Genomic DNA, 20,195 nt, shown 5'->3' with positions numbered 1-20,195 from the left:
TGTGTGAAATTGGAATTACTTGCAGATCGATTGTCTGCTGTGTATGGGGGTACTTATAGTGATTATCGGTGGAGAAGGAAACTGTTTGTAATTGAACATGTTATCTCTTATCTTGTTATCCACAGTTTTGTGCTGGTCTTCTCCTGTCTGGTCCTCTCTGTGTTTTCCACCATTAAGGAGTATGAGAAGAGTTCTGAAGATGCCTTGTATATACTGGTAGGCACATTGGTTCACACTTACATGACGCGTATCAGTAGCATGCCATTTGCACATATGTAGACAATGGTTTTGTGCTGGAGATAATGAATATGAGGTTGAAAAGTGGTGGAATAACGCTTTAAGTCTGGAGAAACATGGCATGTGCTGGCTGTTCATAATATAACCAATTCATACTGTAAGAAAGTAGTTGCTAAATGTCTCTCTCAGTTCTGACTATATACACATACTATATGAATCATTTTCTTCTAATTTCCTTAGTTTTGGGGTAACCATATTATCTTTGCAAAACTATTATGATAATATCAGAATTATGTGCGTTATGAATGCCTCTGGCAACGCTGTGATGTAACAGGAAGCCTTTCTCCCTTAACAGGAAATAGTCACCATCGTGGTGTTCGGCGTGGAGTACATAGTGAGGATATGGGCCGCCGGATGCTGCTGCAGATACAGAGGATGGAGGGGTCGTCTGAAATTCGCCCGCAAGCCCTTCTGCGTGATCGGTGAGTTCGACCGCAACTGCCCCTGTGGTCTTTTCTGTGTCACTGTGTGCCTGGTCTCTGTCATCAGTGAGATAAAACTGTCCGGCAGCAGTCACCTAAGTGGCCTGCATTTGGTCATTCGTTCCATGGACTGTTTTATCTTCTGCTCAATTTAGGCCAAATATACCCATACTTCTTCCTTCCCCTCCGCCCCCAAACAGATTTGTAGTGATTGTGCAGGCACAAAATGGCCACCATGTATTATCGAGGTGGCTGTTGGCTGTAGTTGGTGGTGCTTCATCAACAGTACCTATGGCTAGCAGCACCCCTCTAACAACTTTTATCCATCAGCAACCTACAGTACTTGAACTCAGACTGCTGAGGGGAGGACGGCTCATAATGATGTCTGGAACGGCGCTCAAGGAATGAAATCAAGCACATGGAAACCATGTGTTTGATACCATTCCACTGATTCCACTCCAGCCATTACCACAAGCTCAGTCTCCTCAATTAAGGTGCCACCAACCTCCTGTGACTTGAACCCAATAAATCAGGGATTATCAACTAGATTCAGCCACTGGACGATTTTTCTTTTTTCTTGAGCGGATTGTCAGGGAAGGTATATTACTGGAAACTTTCCTTTATTTAACTGAATTTAAAATAATACCATTGTTGATTAGATGCTTTTTCATTAATTAGACCATATGTTCTGTCTACTAGAAACTCATGGACACAGATATGCATTTTTTATACTTTATATAAATAAATAAAACATTGTTACTCAAGTATAAGTTATCAAAGTTACGATAGATTGACATATATTTTCTGGTAATTACCAAACTTACTACCAAATTCCCCAGTTGGGGAACCCCACAATAAACTGTAGAGAAGTGATGTTTTCAGGGAAAAATGTGGGTCAGGTTGTGTATTGAACTGTATAGAGATCCTTGATTTCCTCACAACTGAATTCTGAATTCAACTCTGTTGTCCATTTATTGTCCATGTGTTTTATATACTCTTAAGGTTGATAATTTTTTTATGTCCTGTGATATATATATTTTTTAAACATATCGCATACAAATATACATCCAGTACATGCACAAAAATAAAATAAACGTGTGGAATTAAATATATACTTTTTGAATGATTTTGAAAATTTGGGATAAATGTCCATCTTTCCCAGACATCATGGTGCTGATTGCGTCCATCTCTGTGCTGGCGGCGGGAACCCAGGGGAACGTCTTTGCTACGTCAGCCATCCGGAGTTTGAGGTTCCTGCAGATCCTGCGCATGATCCGGATGGACCGCCGTGGAGGCACCTGGAAACTCCTGGGATCTGTCGTCTACGCTCACAGCAAGGTAATCAAAGACCAGGGCTGGATGGAGTGTGTGTGTAATTGATTGATCTGATGCTTGTACCTCGCCACCCCAATCTGGCTCCTTGCCCGCATTGCAGCATGTTTCTATAAATCCAATATCTAGATTTGAGCTTCCACAGACAAGTCAAGACAACTGATACCACATGTCAAATGTATCGATCTAAGTTCATTGATCACACAACCAGCTGTATGACATTAACACTGTCCCCACCCTCTAACCAGATTGATTGACAGGTGACTTCAACAACCATCTGCCGAACAACAACTTCTGGGGACATTACATTTACAGCTCTCAGATTGATCTAATACACCCACAGTACAGAAAACAACTCATCATCAAGCTCTCCAAAGGGCATGCTGTGACCAATCTCGTACCCACTTTAACTAACTAGATGTACCCTTCAATTTATCAAAGGCTCCCGAAGCTTGGACTGCGTCCCAAATAGCACCCTATGCTCTATGTAGTGCACTACTTTTGACCAGGGCTCATAGAGCTCTGGTCAAAAGTAGTGCACTATATAGGAAATAGGGTTCCATTTGGAACACACATTTGGTCTGATAAATTGAGCACTCTCAATGGGGAATAAGAGTGTCTCCCAGTGGTTCCCAGAGTGGCTCCTTAAGTGTCTCCCAGTGATGCATAGCAACACTGTCCCCATAGAGAGCCGGGGAGAGGAAGAGCAGAGGGCGGTGGAGTGTCTAATGAGATCTCCTGGTAGAGAAGTATGTCAGGGCAAAATGGATCAGGTCCTGAGTCTGACAGTGCAGAGGCCAAAGCTGCCATGGACTATGGACTCTAATTGGATTTGGCTCGTACACACCGTTACCTGTCTTCTGCCTGCATGTGAGATGGAACAGCTGGATAGATGTGCAGCCTTGTGTTGCAATATATTAACACTGATAAAGGAAGGGTTTTTCTCCTGGATGTTGATATTTAACAGAGACTTTCTGATTGAACAGAATTCTTTGAGGCAAGAGGTTCTAACTCCACTTGACTGACTTTGCTGAAAGCGACTTTCTTTAGGGACATTTGACTTGCAGTCAGTGCATTCATCATAAGATATCTAGGTGGGACAACCACCATCTTTTTGTCCAAAATTTATATTGTCTTTTTTTAATCTTTTTTTTTTATCCCAGGCCCCCGTCCCCGCAGGAGGCCTTTTGCCTTTTGGTAGGCCGTCATTGTAAATAAGAATTTGTTCTTAACTGACTTGCCTAGTTAAATTAAAAATTAAAAATTAAATCTTAGTAATAGTAAGTTGCTCTGGATAAGAGTGTCTGCTAAATGACTAAAATGTCAAATGTAAATGTAAAAATGTGCTGGTGCTCTGTTGACAAGGTGCCTCCGGAAAGTATTCAGACCCCTTGACTTTTTCCAAATTTAGTTATGTTACGGCCTTCTTCTAAAATGGATTAAATATATACAAATCTACACACAATACTCGATAATGACAAGGTGAAAACAGATTTGTATACATTTTAGCAAATGTAGAAAAAAATTCAAAACAGAAATACCTTATTTAGAAGTATTCAGACCCTTTGGTATGAGACTCGAAATTGAGGTCAGGTGCATCCTGTTTCTATTGATCATCTTTGATGTTTCTACATCTTGAATTGAGTCCACCTGTGGTAAATTCAGTTGATTGGACATGAAAGACACACACCTGTCTACATAGAGTCCCACAGTTAACAGTGCATGTCAGAGCAAAAACCAAGCCATGAGGTTGAAGGAATTATCCGAAGAGCTCCGAGACAGGATTGTGGCGAGACACAGATCTGGGGGAGGGTGCCAAAAAATGTCTGCAGCATTGAAGGTCCCCAAGAACACAGTGGCCTCCATCATTCTTGAATGGAAGAAGTTTGGAAACACCAAGACCTCCTAGAACTGGCTGCCTGGCCAAACTGAGAAATCGGGGGAGAAGGGCCTTGGTCAGGGATGTGACCAACAACCCAATGGTCACTCTGACAGAGCTCTAGAGTTCCTCTGTGAGATGGTAGAACCTCCCAGAAGGACAACTATCTCTGCAGCACTCCACCATTCAGACCTTTATGGTAGAGTGACCAGACGGAAGCCACTCCCCAGTAAAAGGCACATGACAGCCCGCTTGGAGTTTGCCAAAAGACTCTCAGACCATGAGAAACAAGATTCACTGTTATGATGAAACCAAGATTGAACCCTTTGGCCGGGATGCCAAGCGTCATGTCTGGAAGAAAAATAGCACCATCCCTACAGTGAAGCATGGTGGTGGCAGCATCATGTTGTGTGGATGTTCTTCAGCGGCAGAGACTGGGAGACTAGTCATGATCGAGGCAAAGATGAACCCAGCAAAGAACTTAGAGATCCTTGATGAAAACCTGCACCAGAGCTCACAGGATTGGGATGAAGGTTCACCTTCTAACAGGGCAACAACCCTAAGCACACAGCCAAGACAACGTGGCTTCGGGACAAGTCTCTGAATGTCCTTGAGTGGCCCAGTCAGAGCCCAGACTTCAACCCGATCTAATATCTCTGTTGAGACCTGAAAATAGCTGTGCAGCAACGCTCACCATCCAACCTGACAGAGTTTGAGAGGATCTGCAGAGAAGAATGGGAGAAATTCCCCAAATACAGGTGTGGCAAGCTTGTAGTGTCATACCCAAGAAGACTCGAGGCTGTAATCGCTGCCAAAGGTGATTCAATTTTTTATAAATTAGCAAACATTTCTAAAAACCTGTTTTCACTTGGTCATTATGTGGTATTGTGTGTAGATTGATGAAGGAAAAAAAACTATTTAATCCTTTTTTAGAATAAGGCTGTAACATAAGTCTATAACCTAACAAAATGTGGAACAAGTCAAAGGGTCTGAATACTTTCAGAAGGCACTGTACGTTAGATATTATGAATTTGGCAGTATGTCCAATTGGCCAGGACCTTCACATTCAGTTTCTTCACCACAGACCACGTGTAACCACGCCACCCCAGGACCTTCACATTCAGCTTCTTCACCACAGACCACGGGTAACCACGCCAGCCCAGGACCTTCACATTTAGCTTCTTCACCACAGACCACGTGTAACCATGCCAGCCCAGCCCAGCCCATTCAGCTTGTTCACCTGTCGGATCCTCTGAGACCAGCCACCTGGAATATTTCTGTTTGTAATATAGCCCTTTTGTGGAGAAAAAGTGGCTCCACAATAGGTGGGACTATGCCCTCCCAGGCCCATCCATGGCTGTGTCGCTGCCCAGTCATGTGAAATCAATAGATTAGGGCTTAATATATTTATTTAAATGGACTGATTTCCTTAAATTAACTGTAACTCTGTAAAATCATTGACATGTTGGTTTTATATTTTTGTTCAGTAATAGTTGAGTTACCTAAAGTTATTTTGAAAAAGTAGTTCACTACATCTAAACTACTTGGTGAAGAATTATCATATCTAAATCAGAAATGTCATAGACTACAAATGAAAAGAACATATCTGGAGTCAGATGTTAACAGAATGTGTCATTAACCTATTAAACACAAAAAAATATGTTTCAAGTGAGAATTGGGAAGGTCTAATGCTGAAAAAAAGGCAATTATTGCCTAACCATGTTTTATTTTTGCAAAAAAAAGTAGAGTGTAGTTGCAGTAGTACACCACTTCATGGTAAAGTAATTAACTACTGAAAACACTACCAAGATTTGAATTTAGTTCCATCAAGCTACTGCAAAATGTATTTATATTACTAGTTGAATTACTTGTAGATCACTACTCCCTAACACTGGTAACCATACTCACCTCTAGTTTCATACTTTTTGCATCTGCCCATTAGAGAGCCCAATTTTGGGGTGGCAGGTAGCCTAGTGGTTAGAGCATTGAGCCAGTAACAGAAAGGTTGCTGGATTGAATCCTCGAGCTGACAAGGTCAAAATCTGTTCCTCGGTAGGCCGTCATTGTAAAATAAGAATTTGTTCTTAACTTACTTGCCTAGTTAAATAAAGGTAAAACATAAATAAATGCAATACTTTTTTATTTGTACTCTGGTCATAAAATAAATATGCAAAATGCTAGCATCTATTCATTTAATAAAGCCAGTTTCCTCTCAAAGGTAATATTGCTTCGATACTCTGATCTTGAAATGAATATGCAGTAGCTGTATTGTTTTCATTTCTTTCTGATCTTTGACTTTTTGCAGGAGCTGATCACGGCGTGGTACATCGGCTTCCTCTGCCTCATCCTGGCGTCCTTCCTGGTCTACCTGGCAGAAAAAGAGGACAACGACCAGTTTGAGACCTACGCAGACGCACTGTGGTGGGGCCTGGTAAGTCACTCTCAGTCTGGTTCCACCTGTTCTTCCAAACCCTTCCCAGTGGTTGCTAATAGGACAATGTCTGTCTCCATGAAACACTCAGCAGGTTGCTGATAGGAGAATGTATGTCCCCATGAAACACTCAGCGGGTTGCTGATAGGAGAATGTATGTCCCCATGAAACACTCAGCGGTTGCTGATAGGAGAATGTCTGTCCCCACAAAACACTCAGCGGTTGCTGATAGGAGAATGTCTGTCCCCACAAAACACTCAGCGGTTGCTGATAGGAGAATGTATGTCCCCACAAAACACTCAGCGGTTGCTGATAGGCTAAGTTTGTCAGGTCCCAACAAAACACCCAGCACTTGTTTAAACATAATTTTTGGACGTCCCCATGATTTGATTTGATTTGATTTGATTTGAATAGCCAGCAACATTTCAGTCACCACAAAACACCCAGCATTTCTTAATAGGATATTTTCTATAGGTCCTTATAAAACACCCAGCATTTCTTAATAGGATAATTTCTATAGGTCCTTATAAAACACCCAGCATTTCTTAATAGGATCATTTCTATAGGTCCTTATAAAACACCCAGCATTTCTTAATAGGATAATTTCTATAGGTCCTTATAAAACACCCAGCATTTCTTAATAGGATCATTTCTATAGGTCCTTATAAAACACCCAGCATTTCTTAATAGGATATTTTCTATAGGTACTTATACAACACCCAGCATTTCTTAATAGGATATTTTCTATAGGTCGTTATACAACACCCAGCATTTCTTAATAGGATATTTTCTATAGGTCGTTATACAACACCCAGTACTTGTGTTAACTGAGAATCTAAAGAAAGAGGAGATGAATGTAATTCAACCTTGGGACTTAGCATGACAAGTGGTATCTTCTTATGTCACCCTTCATGAGAGACCATCTGAATGACAGCCTCGGAGAATGATTGTCTTGTTACATGTAACAGCTTCGTGTGAGATGGAAAAAGCACCCTGAATATTGATAACAAAGGTGTAATTCAATATGTCTGCCAATTGCCTTCTCAGATCACCCTGACTACCATTGGGTACGGAGACAAGTTTCCCATAACGTGGAACGGACGTCTTCTCGCCGCAACCTTCACCCTGATTGGAGTATCTTTCTTTGCACTTCCAGCAGTAAGATGTTTTTTATCCAAAGAAATGACTGAAGTAACTTATTAATGTGCACTTCATGCAAGGAAATGGAGGGCTACTGAAGAAACTCAGAAAATGAGTGCCACGAAGCATTTGCAATTTGATAGTCAAGCGTTACTCTGAAGTAAGAGTTCATCATGTAACTGTGAATTGATCATGTTTTCCAGAGGCTTGTTGTTGTGACTAACAGCTTGTCTGTATCTCTAAGGGTATCTTGGGCTCCGGCTTCGCCTTGAAGGTCCAGGAGCAACATCGACAAAAACACTTTGAGAAGAGGCGGAATCCTGCGGCAGGACTTATTCAGGTAAATAAACCAGGAGCTTACCCAGTCTAAAAAACAACATTTAGAGCGTTTTCACTCAAATCCAGGTGATATGGTATCCTGGCAATATGGTATCCTGGCGATATGGTATCCTGGTGATATGGAATCCTGGTGATATGGAATCCTAGTCACCTGGTGTCCTGGTGGGGTTCAATTGACCATCTTTGCTTCCACAAGAATGTAAATGAACAGTTTCAGGGTACTCTTTCCAAGACAAACATTCTACATGACGCCACCATTCTAGCGTGTTTATATGAGGCAAAACTTTCCATGTCACAATACCTGGTACTCTAGTTCTGGATCCTGAACCCACTTCTCAGTCAACTACTAGAATTCATTTTGGTTTCCCTGGTCCCAAAACACTCCAGTCGCCCAATCAGACAATGATGTGAAAACGCCAAACACTCCAGTAGCCCAATCAGACAATGATGTGAAAACGCCAAACACTCCAGTCGCCCAATCAGGCAATGATGTGAAAGCACCCACACACAGGCCAGAGAAAGACAGCTTAGACAGTACACACACAGTGATAGATATCGGAGTGTGAGTTGCCTCTGCCAAGACATGAGTAATAGGGCTCACTTAGTAATTCCCTGCTTGCTGTTCATACCTACATATAGTGTACACGCAATGATTTGTATGAAAACATAAAGGAAACGCTATATTCATGCAAAACCATGCACTTCTCTCTCTATTTCTTTCTCTCACCATGTATTATTCATCCTGCTCTCTCCTTTAGTTAATCTATCTCTCTCTTCTATTTAGGCCGGGTGGCGCTTCTATGCCACTAATCTCACCCGGCCAGACCTGGAGTCGACGTGGGATTATTACGAACGCACCGTATCCTCACCGATGTACAGGTATTGATTATATAGTAAATTAGCGCCTAGATTTAAATTGTCCCCGTCTGCTCCTCTCCGGTGTCAGCTGAGATGGATCCAGCCATCGCTGCCTCCATCGATCCACCACTCTGACATTCCTTTCCCCTCAATCTGAAGGTTAATGATGATGTCCAATCAGTATCTATGTAGAGGCTACGGGCCTGATGGATTGTTATTGGTCCAAGCCAATAGATTTTTAGTTATAGTAATAACAATCTGAAGGTTAATGACGATGTCCAATCAGGATCTATGTAGAGGCTACGGGCCTGATGGATTGTTATTGGTCCAAGCCAAGAGATGTTTAGTTATAGTAATAACAATCTGAAGGTTAATGAAGATGTCCAATCAGGATCTATGTAGAGGCTACGGGCCTGATGGATTGTTATTGGTCCAAGCCAAGAGATGTTTAGTTATAGTAATAACAATCTGAAGGTTAATGAAGATGTCCAATCAGGATCTATGTAGAGGCTACGGGCCTGATAGATTGTTATTGGTCCAAGCCAATAGATGTTTAGTTATAGTAATAACAATCTGAAGGTTAATGAAGATGTCCAATCAGGATCTATGTAGAGGCTACGGGCCTGATGGATTGCTATTGGTCCAAGCCAATAGATGTTTAGTTATAGTAATAACAATCTGAAGGTTAATGAAGATGTCCAATCAGGATCTAACTGCCAAAATAAAGGAAACGCCAACATGAATAGTGTTAATACACCGTTGGGCCACGAACAGCTTCAATGCACCTTGGTACAAATTCTACAGGTGTACATTTCTTACTAAATTCTCTGCATACATGGAGATTCTAGGATTTGCGTGTGCCACAAATGATTGGCATTTGTCAAACTGTCGCACACAACACCTACGCATGTTTTCATTGATAAATACATACTATAATTTTGGCTACAAACCCACCTGCTACAAACCCACTTGCTACAAACCCACCTGGAAAATATCTTCCATTCACATTTGATGGAAACAAAAACGCTATCATTTGCTGTATGATTTGGAGATGTTGGTAAATTTGATCACAATTCTGTAGAGGTTTAAGAGAATGTTACAGTGCCTTTTTCAATTAAAAAATGCATGCCGCCTAGCGAGTGACAAACACTACCTGCGCATTCAGAAAGATTGATTGTCCTTTCAAACAATTTAAAAGTAAATGCTATAGCCCACACTTCTATGCAAAAGTGAAATTGTTGATCAATATTTAATTTATCAATAGATGATTATGTTTCTATCTCATGCCTTGGTATAGGCTCTGAGATGAAATAAGTTAGGCCATGATGTCTCGCTTCAATCGCACAGCAATACTGTAGCCTCTCCAGACTGTCACAGACTATCAAGGCTACCGGTCTATTTACTTTCAAGCATGGTTGGCTATTGAATGAGAGATGGATAAATGGTAGCATGGTTGGCTATTGAATGAGAGATGGATAAATGGTAGCATGGTTGGCTATTGAATGAGAGATGGATAAATGGTAGCATGGTTGGCTATTGAATGAGAGATGGATAAATGGTAGCATGGTTGGCTATTGAATGAGAGATGGATAAATGGTAGCATGGTTGGATATTGAATGAGAGATGGATAAATGGTAGCATGCGTGGCTATTGAATGAGAGATGGATAAATGGTAAGATGGTTGGCTATTGAATGAGAGATGGATAAAATGTAGCCTAATATTTTTTAATTCATGAGGCCCCAGGTGACTGTGACACACACACACTTTAATTCCCCTATGCTCCTTTGAAACCCCTCTACTACCCACCACTGCGACCTGTATGCTCTCGTTGGCTAGCCCTCGCTTCATATTCGTCGCCAAACCCACTGGCTCCAGGTCATCTATAAGTCTTTGCTAGGTAAAGCCTCGCCTTATCTCAGCTCACTGGTCACCATACCAGCACCCACCCGTAGCACGCGCTGCACAGGTATATTTCACTGGTCACCCCCAAAGCCAAGTGCTCTTTTGGCTGCCTTTCCTTTCAGTTCTCTTCTGCCAATGACTGGAACAAACTTCAATAATCTCTGAAGCTGGAGTCTTATATCTCCCTCACTAACTTTAAGCATCAGCTGTCAGAGCAGCTTATCGATCATTGCACCTGTACACAGCCCATCTGTAAATAGCCCACTCATCTACCTCATCCCCATATTGTTATTTATTTTAGCTCCTTTGCACCCCAGTATCTCTACTTGCACATTCATCTTCTGTACATCAATCACTCCAGTGTTTAATTGCTCAATTATAATTATTTCACCACTATGGCCTATTTATTGCTTTACCTTCCTTATCTTACTCCATTTGCACACACTGTATATATATTCTGTGTGTTATTGATTGTACGTTTGTTTATCCCATGTGTAACTCTGTGTTGTTTGTGTCACACTGCTTTGCTTTATCTTGGCCTGGTCGCAGTTATAAATGAGAACTTGTTCTCAACTGGCCTACCTGGTTAAATAAAGGTGAAATATATACAGTGGGGCAAAAAAGTATTTAGTCAGCCACCAATTGTGCAAGTTCTCCCACTTAAAAAGATGAGGCCTGTAATTTTCATCATAGGTACACTTCAACTATAACAGACAAAATGAGAAAAAAAATCCAGAAAATCACATTGTAGGATTTTTTATGAATTTATTTGCAAATTATGGTGGAAAATAAGTATTTGGTCAATAACAACATTTTATCTCAATACTTTGTTATATACCGTTTGTTGGCAATGACAGAGGTCAAATGTTTTCTGTAAGTCTTCACAAGGTTTTCACACACTGTTGCTGGTATTTTGGCCCATTCCTCCATGCAGATGTTTTGGGGCTGTTGCTGGGCAACACAGACTTTCAACTCCCTCCAAATATTTTCTATGGGGTTGAGATCTGGAGACTGGCTAGGCCACTCCAGGACCTTGAAATGCTTCTTACGAAGCCACTCCTTCGTTGCCCGGGCGGTGTGTTTGGGATCATTGTCATGCTGAAAGACCCAGCCACGTTTCATCTTCAATGCCCTTGCTGATGGAAGGAGGTTTTCATTCAAAATCTCACGATACATGGCCCAATTCATTCTTTCCTTTACACGGATCAGTCGTCCTGGTCTCTTTGCAGAAAAACAGCCCAAAAGCATGATGTTTCCACCCCCATGCTTCACAGTAGGTATGGTGTTCTTTGGATGCAACTCAGCATTCTTTGTCCTCCAAACACGACGAGTTGAGCTTTTACCAAAAAGTTATATTTTGGTTTCATCTTATCATATGACATTCTCCCAATCTTCTTTTGGATCATCCAAATGCCCTCTAACAAACTTCAGACGGGCCTGGACATGTACTGGCTTAAGCAGGGGGACATGTCTGGCACTGCAGGATTTGAGTCCCTGGCGGCGTAGTGTGTTACTGATGGTAGGCTTTGTTACTTTGGTCCCAGCTCTCTGCAGGTCATTCACTAGGTCCCCCCGTGTGGTTCTGGGATTTTTGCTCACCGTTCTTGTGATCATTTTGACCCCACGGGGTGAGATCTTGCGTGGAGCCCCAGATCGAGGGAGATTATCAGTGGTCTTGTCAAATCAAATCAAATCAAATCAAATCAAATTTATTTATATAGCCCTTCGTACATCAGCTGATATCTCAAAGTGCTGTACAGAAACCCGGCCTAAAACCCCAAACAGCAAGCAATGCAGGTGGAGAAGCACGGTGGCTAGGAAAAACTCCCTAGAAAGGCCAATACCTAGGAAGAAACCTAGAGAGGAACCAGGCTATGTGGGGTGGCCAGTCCTCTTCTGGCTGTGCCGGGTGGAGATTATAACAGAACATGGTCAAGATGTTCAATGTTCATAAATGACCAGCATGGTCGAATAATAATAAGGCAGAACAGTTGAAACTAGAGCAGCAGCACAGTCAGGTGGAAGTTGAAACTGGAGCAGCAGCATGGCCAGGTAGACTGGGGACAGCAAGGAGTCATCATGTCAGGTAGTCCTGGGGCATGGTCCTAGGGCTCAGGTCAGTTGAAACTGGAACAGCAGCATGGCCAGGTGGACTGGGGACAGCAAGGAGTCATCATGTCAGGTAGTCCTGGGGCATGGTCCTAGGGCTCAGGTCCTCCAAGAGAGAGAAAGAAAGAGAGAAGGAGAGAATTAGAGAACACACACTTAGATTCACACAGGACACCGAATAGGACAGGAGAAGTACTCCAGATATAACAAACTGACCCCAGCCCCCCGACACATAAACTACTGCAGCATAAATACTGGAGGCTGAGACAGGAGGGGTCAGGAGACACTGTGGCCCCATCCGAGGACACCCCCGGACAGGGCCAAACAGGAAGGATATAACCCCACCCACTTTGCCAAAGCACAGCCCCCACACCACTAGAGGGATATCTTCAACCACCAACTTACCATCCTGAGACAAGGCTGAGTATAGCCCACAAAGATCTCCGCCACGGCACAACCCAAGGGGGGGGGGGGCGCCAACCCAGACAGGATGACCACAACAGTGAATCAACCCACTCAGGTGACGCACCCCCCCCAGGGACGGCATGAGAGAGCCCCAGCAAGCCAGTGACTCAGCCCCTGTAATAGGGTTAGAGGCAGAGAATCCCAGTGGAAAGAGGGGAACCGGCCAGGCAGAGACAGCAAGGGCGGTTCGTTGCTCCAGAGCCTTTCCGTTCACCTTCCCACTCCTGGGCCAGACTACACTCAATCATATGACCCACTGAAGAGATGAGTCTTCAGTAAAGACTTAAAGGTTGAGACCGAGTTTGAGTCTCTGACATGGGTAGGCAGACCGTTCCATAAAAATGGAGCTCTATAGGAGAAAGCCCTGCCTCCAGCTGTTTGCTTAGAAATTCTAGGGACAATTAGGAGGCCTGCGTCTTGTGACCGTAGCGTACGTGTAGGTATGTACGGCAGGACCAAATCAGAGAGATAGGCAGGAGCAAGCCCATGTAATGCTTTGTAGGTTAGCAGTAAAACCTTGAAATCAGCCCTTGCTTTGACAGGAAGCCAGTGTAGAGAGGCTAGCACTGGAGTAATATGATCAAATTTTTTGGTTCTAGTCAGGATTCTAGCAGCCGTATTTAGCACTAACTGAAGTTTATTTAGTGCTTTATCCGGGTAGCCGGAAAATAGAGCATTGCAGTAGTCTAACCTAGAAGTGACAAAAGCATGGATTAATTTTTCTGCATCATTTTTGGACAGAAAGTTTCTGATTTTTGCAATGTTACGTAGATGGAAAAAAGCTGTCCTCGAAATAGTCTTGATATGTTCTTCAAAAGAGAGATCAGGGTCCAGAGTAACGCCGAGGTCCTTCACAGTTTTATTTGAGACGACTGTACAACCATTAAGATTAATTGTCAGATTCAACAGAAGATCTCTTTGTTTCTTGGGACCTAGAACAAGCATCTCTGTTTTGTCCGAGTTTAATAGTAGAAAGTTTGCAGCCATCCACTTCCTTATGTCTGAAACACGTCTTGTATGTCTTCCATTTCCTAATAATTGCTCCCACAGTTGATTTCTTCAAACCAAGCTGCTTACCTATTGCAGATTCAGTCTTCCCAGCCTGGTGCAGGTCTACAATTTTGTTTCTGGTGTCCTTTGACAGCTCTTTGGTCTTGGCCATAGTGGAGTTTGCAGTGTGACTGTTTTAGGTTGTGGACAAGTGTCTTTTATACTGATAACAAATTCAAACAGGTGCCATTAATACAGGTAATGAGTGGAGGACAGAGGAGCCTCTTAAAGAAGTTGGTCTGTGAGAGCCAGAAATCTTGCTTGTTTGTAGGTGACCAAATACTTATTTTCCACCATGTGTGATTTTCTGGATTCTTTTCTAATTTTGTCTGTCATAGTTGAAGTGTACCTATGATGAAAATTACAGGCCTCTCTCATCTTTTTAAGTGGGAGAACTTGCACAATTGGTGGCTGACTAAATACTTTTTTGCCCCGCTGTATATATTTTTTAGTCACTGAGATCTCTTCTTCTAGCATGGTAACCAAAATAACTTAATTAACTCAGGAACCACACCTGTGTTCTAGTTCCTGGTTTCAATATACTTTCTATCCTTCATTTACTCAAGTGTGTCCTTTACTTTGGCAGTTACCTGATAGAGGCTAAGGGCCAGATGGATTCACAGTCTAAGCCAATAGACATTTACTTCATTATAATTATAAAAGCCATATACTTTTTTTTATCCTAAGTGGCTAACAACAGCGAGTGCTGTTCGTGTCGTGGCGCTGTGCTCTAACAACGGAAGCACAGAGGACATTACATTTTACCACGTGGATTCGTTTAGAAACGATGGTATAGTTATTATAGAGATGTATGATGTAAGTCTGAAGGAAATCTGTGAAGGTTTTTAATGTAGTCTAGTCTTTGTGTTTGCTTAGGAAGGAAAAACTGTGCACAAGCTCACTTCACCCCACGAGATCATGTGTTGACAGAGTTGGATTGTATAATGATGATGTCATTAGCAAACATGAAATGAATCAAATTGTATTAGTCACATGCGCCTAATACAACAGGTGAATTACTTACATTGAAATGCTTACTTACGAGCCCCTAACCAACAGTGCAGTTTAAAAAAAATACAGATAAGAACAAGAGCTAAATGTAACAAGTAATTAAAGAGGAGCAGTAAAACATTTATACAGGGGGGTGCCGGTACAGAGTCAGTGTGCGGGGGCACCGGTTAGTGGAGGTAGTATGTACATGTAGGTAGAGTTAATTAAAGTGACTATGCATAGATGTCAACAGAGAGTGGCAGTGGTGTGGAGAGGGGAGGGGCAATGTGAATAGTCTAGGTAGCCATTTGACTAGATGTTCAGGAGTCTTATGGCTTGGAGGTAGAAGCTGTTTAGAAGCCTCTTGGACCTAGACTTGGTGCTTTGCTAACACTTGCCGTGTGGTAGCAGAGAGAACAGTCTATGACTAGGGTGGCTGGAGTCTTTGACAATTTTCAGGGCCTTCCTTTGACACTGCCTGTTATAGAGGTCCTGGATGGCAGGAAGCTTGGCCTCAGTGATGTAATGGGCCTTTCACATTACCCTCTGTAGTTCCTTGCAGTCGGAGGCCGAGCAGTTGCCATACCAGGCAGTGATACAACCATGCTCTCGATGGTGCAGCTGTAGAACCTTTTGAGGATCTGAGGACCCATGGCAAATTTTTTCAGTCTCCTGAGGGGTAATAGGTTTTGTCGTGCCCGCTTCACAACTGACATGGTATGCTTGGACCATGTTAGTTTGTTGATGATGTGGACACCAAGGAACTTGAAGCTCTCAACCTGCTCCACTGCAGCCGCGTCGATTAGAATGGGGGCGTGCTCGGTCCTCTTTTTCCTGTAGTCCACAATCATCTCCTTTGTCTTGATCACATTGTGGGATAGGTTGTTATTCTGGCATCACATGGCCAGGTCTCTGACCTCCTCCCTATAGGCTGTCTCGTTGTTGTCGGTGATCAGGCCTACCACTGTTGTGTCATCTGCAAATTTAATGATGGTGTTGGAGTCGTGCCTGGCCATGCAGTCATGAGTGAACAGGGAGTACAGGAGGGGGTTGAGCACGCACCGTTGAGGGGCCCCTGTATTGAGGATCAGTGTGGCGGATGTGTTGTTACCTACCCTTACCACCTGGGGGCGACCCGTCATGAAGTCCAGGATCCAGTTGGAGGGAGGTGTTCTGTCCCAGGGTCCCTAGCTCATTGATTAACTTTGAGGGCACCATGGTGCTGAACGCTGAGCTGTAGGTGCTCCTTCTGTCCAGGTGGGAAAGGGCAGTGTGGAGTGCAATAGAGACTGCATCATCTGTGGATATGTTGGGGCGGTATGCAAATTGGAATGGGTCTGGAGTTTCTGGGATTATGGTGTTTATGTCAGCCATTACCAGCCTTTCTAAGCACTTCATGGATACAGATGTGGCTTTTTATGTCCGCCCTTATACGGTGTGGTTTTCCAAAGTCCTGCTTGGCTGTAGTACTAGGGTACTCACTAGGAACCGAACAGATACATACAGTCTCTCCCTGTTTCGGTTTATCTGAACTATCTGAAACTCTTGTTTTTATTGCAAAAATACGACCCAGAAAACATCAACACCAACCATCTGAGACTAATTATAAATCTGTTTTATCCTCAATAATCAAAAACATTACTACATTTTACTGTTGCATACTTGCTTTTCGTTCTAGTCTTTATGCAAATTGTGAAAATTTATAATTTAGGAGATGCAAATTTGACCTACTTTATTTGGATGGACATTTGGACGGACATCTTTGGAATATGTGAAACCACAGCACCAATCCCATGTCGGGGTATAACTGGTATCAGTTCCCTCTTGGACATATTGCTCAGTATTAGCTGGGTGCTATAGCAGGTTTTACCATCATTATTTCTGTGCTGTCGTCAGGGTCTGGCAATGCAAGCTGTTTGATATCCACCTAAAACGTTTGATTGATGCCTGGCCTTTCCTGCTTTGATGTCGGAGAGGAAACTTTATGGAGCGCACCACACCATGCCAGTGAAATGATATTCCATTTCTTCTCACCCCGATAACACCTACACACACACACACACACACATCGGGTAACAAGTTTCAAGTTCAATTTGGATGAGATATGGTTCACAATTTCTGTTGGTTTGTAACCATTTGGTGACATTGACATGCTGCCTAAGCATACTGTTTGTGTTGAGTTATTATTTATGTGAATTTACTATGCCAGACGGATATACTACAAAGCAGGATCAATGAGTTAGCTAACTTGTCAAAAATATTCTCAAATAACATAACTTTTTTTTTTGAAAAATAAGCTTGAAATGTGCATGGTCTAATTGAGTCAACATTCAATAACACTTTAGTTTAGCTTTTGAACCTGAAAATCTGTAGCTATTTTTTGTTGTTTATCCAAGTTAGCTGGCTAACTCATTGATCCTGATTTGTAGTATACCTCTTAGATGTCTAGATGTCTGACTTGAGATTGAGTATTGATTGATAGAGGAAGGGATAAATGCGAACGGGGCGGGCCAGGGGTGGCCCATATCTGGTTGTCGCATGGTGGGCTAAGAGGGCCAAGAGACTGTTTTTAAAAAATGTTTTTTTAACTTCATCTGCAGAAAAGGTTTCCTTTGGATACGGCTTGGATTAATCCAAGTGTGCTGTGTGTTGTCTCATATGGAACAACAGGCTACTTTGAAAGAAAGTTGAGGGGTCAAATTGGATGCAAAGGCCGTAGGTCAACACGGAATTATAATTGAACAGAATATTATGGAAAACAAGCATCTATTATAAAACGTTGGAAGATTACTGAATTGGATAGTTATTTTTATTGCAGTTTTTTATATTGTGTCACATATTATCTTATCTGCATTCAAACTATGAAATGAAAATGCCATCTTAGTTCTGGTTACAAGGCAATTGAAAACATCCCCCAGAATTCAAGCTTTTGGTAAGGAGAAGGAGACACACAAAATAAAGAAGGAAATATATAGCCTACTACCCATAGATGGCACTAATTGCATCCTGAATCATATATACTGAGTGTATAAAACATTAGGAAGACCTTCCTAATATTGAATTGCACCCATATTTTGCCCTCAGATTAGCCTAAATTCTTCAGGGCATGGGACTTTACACACGGATGCTGACCCATGTTGACTGCAATCTATGAAGTGAAGCTGTGGTACGCTTTATTTTGCTTCCCTGTAACATGACAAGTCTTGTTTTTCTAAGTAGACTGATCCCGCCGCTGAATCAACTGGATCTCCTGAGAAACCTGAAGAGCAAGTCGGGACTGTCATTCAGGTCAGAAACAGTATGAATTCCACACCCACTAAGATGCAATATGTCTTCATAACAATATGAATTCATCACCTCCTAAGATGCAATATGTCTTCATAACAGTAGGAATGCATCACCTCCTAAGATGCAATATGTCTTCATAACAATATGAAACATTAGGGAAAATATAGCATCAATGATATCAGAGTTTTGCTTGAGATTGACAGACTATTGACGTGTGTGTGTGTGTGTGTGTCTGTGTGTGTGTGTGTGTGTGTGTGTGTGAGAGACTTTGTGTTTCCTGACCAAACAGAAAGGAATCCCAACCGGAGCCCTCCCCAAGGTCAGTTTAAAAACATTATTTCACAACGATGTAAAATAAATCTGCAACCCAAATTTCCAGTTGGTTCCAAAGTGGACACTAAACCGGAAGACTGTTCAAAACAGTCACCAACGTTGATAGTACCAGCCCATGTCTTATTACCACCAAGGTGACCAACTGCTTTCTATACATGGAATGCATCCCAAATAGCACCCTATTCCCTATTTTAGTGCACTACTTAAAAGTGTACTACATAGGGAATAGGGTGCTATTTGGGATGCAACCAAGTTCACAGACAACAACACAGAGGCCAACCTACTTACACTCATAATTACCCGTCTAATTACTAACTAATGATCCATGATGGCGTGACATCAATGAGAACATTATTTATGTGCCCTGACCCTGTCCTCTGATGGACTCCTGGCCATGTTCATAGGTAGTGCACGTTCTCATAGGTAGTGCATGTGACCATGCTCTTAGGTAGTGCACGTTCTTATAGGTAGTGCATGTGACCATGCTCATAGGTAGTGCATGTGACCATGCTCATAGGTAGTGCATGTTCTCATAGGTAGTGCATGTGACCATGCTCATAGGTAGTGCACGTTCTCATAGGTAGTGCATGTGACCATGCTCATAGGTAGTGCACGTTCTCATAGGTAGTGCATGTGACCATGCTCATAGGTAGTGTACGTTCTCATAGGTGCATGTGACCATGTTCATAGGTAGTGCATGTTCTCATAGGTAGTGCATGTGACCATGATCATAGGTAGTGCACATGACCATGCTCATAGGTAGTGCATGTGACCATGCTCATAGGTAGTGCATGTGACCATGCTCATAGGTAGTGCATGTTCTCATAGGTAGTGCATGTGACCATGCTCATAGGCAGTGCACGTTCTCATAGGTAGTGCATGTGACCATGCTCATAGGTAGTGCACGTTCTCATAGGTAGTGCATGTGACCATGCTCATAGGTAGTGCACGTTCTCATAGGTAGTGCATGTGACCATGATCATAGGTAGTGCATGTGACCATGATCATAGGTAGTGCATGTGACCATGATCATAGGTAGTGCACGTTCTCATAGGTGCATGTGACCATGCTCATAGGTAGTGCATGTGCTCATAGGTAGTGCACGTGACCATGCTCATAGGTAGTGCACATGACCATGCTCATAGGTAGTGCACATGACCATGCTCATAGGTAGTGCACGTGACCGTGTTCATAAGTCGTGCACATGCTTACTCAGGTGATTCAGTCATATGGCCACAGATATGTTCAGCTCATGAATGAGAAAAAGACAGGATTGTGTGTTTGTGTTTGTGTTTTAGACAAGCTCAATAAAATGAGGAGTGTTAGTGAAAAATTTTGTTATTATTTACTGCCTAGTGA

The 20,195-nt window shown here is 42.5% G+C and overlaps 1 protein-coding gene across 1 annotated transcript in view; it reads left to right on the top strand.

Moving 5' to 3' along the window:
• LOC109890300 (potassium voltage-gated channel subfamily KQT member 2-like) overlaps positions 1-20,195 on the top strand; it is a 74,701-nt gene that overhangs the window by 37,720 nt on the left and 16,786 nt on the right. The window contains exons 2-10 of the mRNA XM_031825673.1: positions 126-216; positions 593-719; positions 1,882-2,057; positions 6,236-6,361; positions 7,409-7,519; positions 7,746-7,841; positions 8,625-8,719; positions 18,432-18,503; positions 18,793-18,822. Of these exons, the coding sequence (XP_031681533.1) occupies positions 126-216; positions 593-719; positions 1,882-2,057; positions 6,236-6,361; positions 7,409-7,519; positions 7,746-7,841; positions 8,625-8,719; positions 18,432-18,503; positions 18,793-18,822 (924 nt within the window). The remainder of the gene's footprint in view (positions 1-125; positions 217-592; positions 720-1,881; positions 2,058-6,235; positions 6,362-7,408; positions 7,520-7,745; positions 7,842-8,624; positions 8,720-18,431; positions 18,504-18,792; positions 18,823-20,195) is intronic.

Source organism: Oncorhynchus kisutch, linkage group LG5, assembly GCF_002021735.2.
Source record: "Oncorhynchus kisutch isolate 150728-3 linkage group LG5, Okis_V2, whole genome shotgun sequence".
Taxonomy (NCBI): Eukaryota; Metazoa; Chordata; class Actinopteri; order Salmoniformes; family Salmonidae; genus Oncorhynchus; species Oncorhynchus kisutch.
This window is presented reverse-complemented; position numbering and strand designations above follow the sequence as displayed.